This window comes from Calidris pugnax, unplaced genomic scaffold (genome assembly GCF_001431845.1).
Source record: "Calidris pugnax isolate Ruff unplaced genomic scaffold, ASM143184v1 scaffold521, whole genome shotgun sequence".
NCBI lineage: Eukaryota > Metazoa > Chordata > Aves > Charadriiformes > Scolopacidae > Calidris > Calidris pugnax.
The window spans coordinates 67,005-70,781 of record NW_015091226.1 but is presented as its reverse complement, the minus strand read 5'-3'; the positions used below and the strand labels follow the sequence as shown (position 1 = coordinate 70,781).

Here is a 3,777-nt window from a genome sequence, read left to right as displayed (position 1 = left end):
AGCAGGTTGCTGTAATTTAGGAGTAAAATGTGTGGGTCAAACAGGGAATACTGGCCCAGAGCTGGCCACAGACCATTCCTGTGGAGTTGCAAGTCACTGAGAGGGTCTGGTGGCCAGGAGCCTCCTGGATTGGGCTCTGAACTGGAATTCTAGGGCTCATTGGGTTAGGAGAGGCCCTAGATTAATCGAAGGGTCTGGGTTGCATTGGGAAGATGCAGGTTATTATCCTCTGGGTCTTGGCAGAAACTAAGAGGGTTGAGCTCCTGTTTGGGGCTTGGACTGAGTCTTGTTTGGGGCTTTAAAGCCTTTGGTTTGGGTTATCTTAAGTGTCTAGAAGGTGCTCAGGATTGGAGAGCACAGTAATAGGGGATGCCAGTGTCTGACTATTATTATTTCTGGGTTATTATTCCTGTTTGGGTTTTTTTTTCTTTCCTGGGTTATTTTTCCAGCCCATTGGGTTTGGCACTTCCCTTGGGTGCCAATGTGGAGTCTGATTCCGATTCTGGTTTTCCTGCTGTTTCTCTCAGAGGCTGTAACCAGCTGCTGGACGAGTCACAGGTGACCTTCACCTTCCCAGGACTGGCCAGTGCCACCAAGTGCATCTGTCAACCCACACACCACCAGTTTGAGGGTAAGGCTTTGGGGACTGGCTGGGGAGAGCCCCTGGGCACGACCCTGCTCCCCTCTGTGCCCAACCTCTGCCGTTCGGCTCTGGGACTGTTGGAGCAGCCAGAGGAGGCCACGGAGATGCTGGGAGGGCTGGAGGGGGGGGTCAGCCTGGAGAAGAGAAGACTCTGGGGAGACCTTAGAGCCCTTTCCTGTCCCTCAAGGGGCTCCAGGAAAGCTGGGGAGGGACTCTGCATCAGGGAGGGGAGCCCCAGGAGGAGGGGGAAGGGTTTGACACTAAAAGAGGTAGGACATTGAGATGTGGGGAAGAACTTCTTTGCTGTGAGGGCGGTGAGAGCCTGGAACAGGTTGCCCAGAGAAGCTGTGGCTGCCCCATCCCTGGAGGGGTTCAAGGGCAGGTTGGAGGGGGCTTGGAGCAACCTGGGCTGGTGGGAGGTGTCCCTGTCCAGGGCAGGGGGTTGGAACTCAATGATCATTAAGGTCCCTTCCACCCTGAACCATTCTGTAACTCTATGAAACAGCCATTAACAGGGAGGAAAGTGTTTTGTCCAACTCAGAGAAAATGTTATTTTGCCCCAGGAAGTTACCAGCTTTGATTTATTTTCTGACTGTGAACTTGATGCTCAGCAGAGGCTGCTGCTGGCATTTACCCCAGAGAAAGGGGAAATTCCCTAAGAGGGTGGCTGATGTTTGAATTCAAACTCCCTGGGGGAAGTGAGATGCCTGATGTGGTGGGAGAGATGTTGGGGAGCCCCTGGGGCTGTGGGGAGCCCTCTGCTCTCCCCCCTAGCCCCCCACACGCTCCAAAGGCAGGGACTGAGCCCTCCCTGTGCATTGCAAGACTTGTGGTTGAGCCAGGGGCAGCAGCTTGTGTTGGGTCTGTACAAACCCTTACTGGGGCTGGACTTCATAAGTCTCTTGGCTACTGGGAGAGCTGGGCAGGTGCTCCCCTGAAGAGAGGGACCCCAAAAATGGCAGAAGGGAAGCAGCTCTTTCCAAGGGACTCTAAGTTTGTCATGTAAAGTAAACACACACGTGTTCTGTCCATCTCCTCCACCTTGGGAGGGGTTGAGTGCAGGAGCCAGGCACAAACACTGGCCTCGGGCAAGCTGCCAGCAGCAGTGGCTACGAGCCACACTTGAGTGGAGTCCATGATCTTAAGTGTATTTTCCAACTTAAGTGAGTCTGTGGTTCTTAAAGACAGTTACATTATCATCCCCCACCAGCAGCATCACAAAGAGTGACCAAAACCCTGCAGGGACACACTGGACCAGGTCCCACCTAGTGCCCCAGAGGAGCTGGGGGGACTGGGGGCTAGTAGAAAGCCAGGGCTGGCTCCCAAGGGGAGACAGTGCTCAGGAAGGGGGATGGAATAGCTCAAGGACCCAGTCCCTGCCCCTCCAAGACTCTTTGTGGTCAAAGGGAATAAAACCAACAGGACAAAGTCAAGCACCAGAGTCTGAATTGAAGAGAACATTTTACTCCAAAGCTGATAAAATGCACTTTTCCAGCCCCCCTGCTGGAGTAGGACAAAGTCAGACCTTGAGCAGGACAGGGATAGGGTTGAGATACTACCCCTTTTTCCCCAGATCTCACCCCACATCTTCTCCTTCCTACCCCCCCCAGGCAAGCCCAAGCTGCTGATGTTCTACATCCAACTTTCTTCGAGGCACTGCAAAGGATCTCCTGTGGCAGCAGAAAGAAGAGGCTGCCCAACTCCACCACCACTGAGACACCTGAGGAAATGCTTGGCACACAGGTAAGGGGAAAAAAACCCCACAGAAACAGCAGGGGCACCAAAATACATAAGATTCCTCACTTCCAGCAGCTTTTCCCCTCCCAGCAGCTCCATGATTGCAGCCCTAGGGCAGGGGACACACAGCCCCCACCTCATCCCCTCTCAGCATTTAGTAGAGAACAGGAGCAGCGTGAGCCAAGGCTGCAGGAATTAAACCCAAGGCAAAGAATTAAACCCAAGTGAGACTTTATTCCCCCATCAGCACCCACCCAGCTCTGATTTAAATGCTGCTATTGAGGCTGAGGGACAGTGACACCCTTCAATGCTGCAAAGTAGCCAGAAGGAAGGCTAAAAAAAAAAACCAGGTTAAAAAGAAATATAAAAATCAGAGTTAAGCTCAGGCTCAGGGCTCTCCAGAAAATTAAATGCCTTGCATCAGGGCTGCAGGAGCCAAGTTGCTGCTTGTGAGGCCTTGGGACCCCCTCCCCGTGTGCCCCCACACACCCCAAGGTGGTCACAGCAGAGACAGAGCAGCTCTCCCCAGCCCAGCACCAGTTGAGTCAATTTATTACCCATTAATTCAATTTATTTGCTATTAATTTATTACCTGTTAATCCCAAGATGAGTCCTGGGGAACAGCAGCCAGCCAAGGACATGGGGCTACCTCCCAGCCCAGGCCAGTAGCCAGACTCTGGAGGGAGAGCTGAGGCCACCAGAGTGAAAACAGAAGGAAAAAAGCAAAGAAAAAGGCCCAAAGCAACCCTTTTTCCCCACAGCTTTTGTCTGCAAGGGCACCCTCCCCCTGGGCACCTTCTCCAAGTACATGTGGCACAGCACCAGCATGTCAAGCAGATCTTTGACACCCCTGAAGATAAGGGAAGGGGGGGTAGGCAGCCCCCTCACCCCCCCAACTGCTTCTCTCCCCCAGCTGCCCTTGGAGATCACTCAGAGCTTCATCCAGAACCAGGACAGGAGCTACGAGCTGTTCCAGAGCCCCAAGATGGAGGTGGAGACCATCACCAAGACCTACAGCCACCTGGAGCAGCAGCCATCCAGCCCCTGGAGCAAAACCTTCCTCAAAGTGGGGGGGGCAAACCAGCCCATCCCCTCCCTTCACAGGCCAAGAGAACCATCTCTCCCAGAAGATTCTCCCCCCCAGTGTGGGACCAGGAGCCTGGAGCAAGACCCCTTTGGGACCTGCAGAATCTGGGGCAGGACCCCCCCCCCCAAAGTGCTGCATAATTCCTCCCTGCTTAGCACTAAGGGGGGGGCCCAGCAAAAAAGAGTCCCCCCCCACTCAGAGACCAGTCCCCAGTGGTAAGGGGATCCCCAGTCCCCCCCCTTCTTCCAACCCCCACTCAGGGGGGCCCCACTCATGAGGGGCTCCCCCCCAGACCCCCACTCAGGGGGGC

At 54.4% G+C, this 3,777-nt stretch overlaps 1 protein-coding gene across 1 annotated transcript; it reads left to right on the top strand.

The window, feature by feature from the left end:
* Positions 1 to 527: 527 nt before the first annotated feature.
* On the top strand, positions 528 to 3,686 carry LOC106898561 (chromosome unknown open reading frame, human C2orf42; the record flags this gene model as incomplete). The annotated part of the gene is made up of 3 exons (XM_014959861.1): positions 528 to 631; positions 2,217 to 2,386; positions 3,294 to 3,686. Coding segments are annotated over 3 exons (667 nt in total), but the record flags the coding sequence as incomplete, so codon positions are not given.
* Between the last annotated feature and the right edge of the window lie 91 nt (positions 3,687 to 3,777).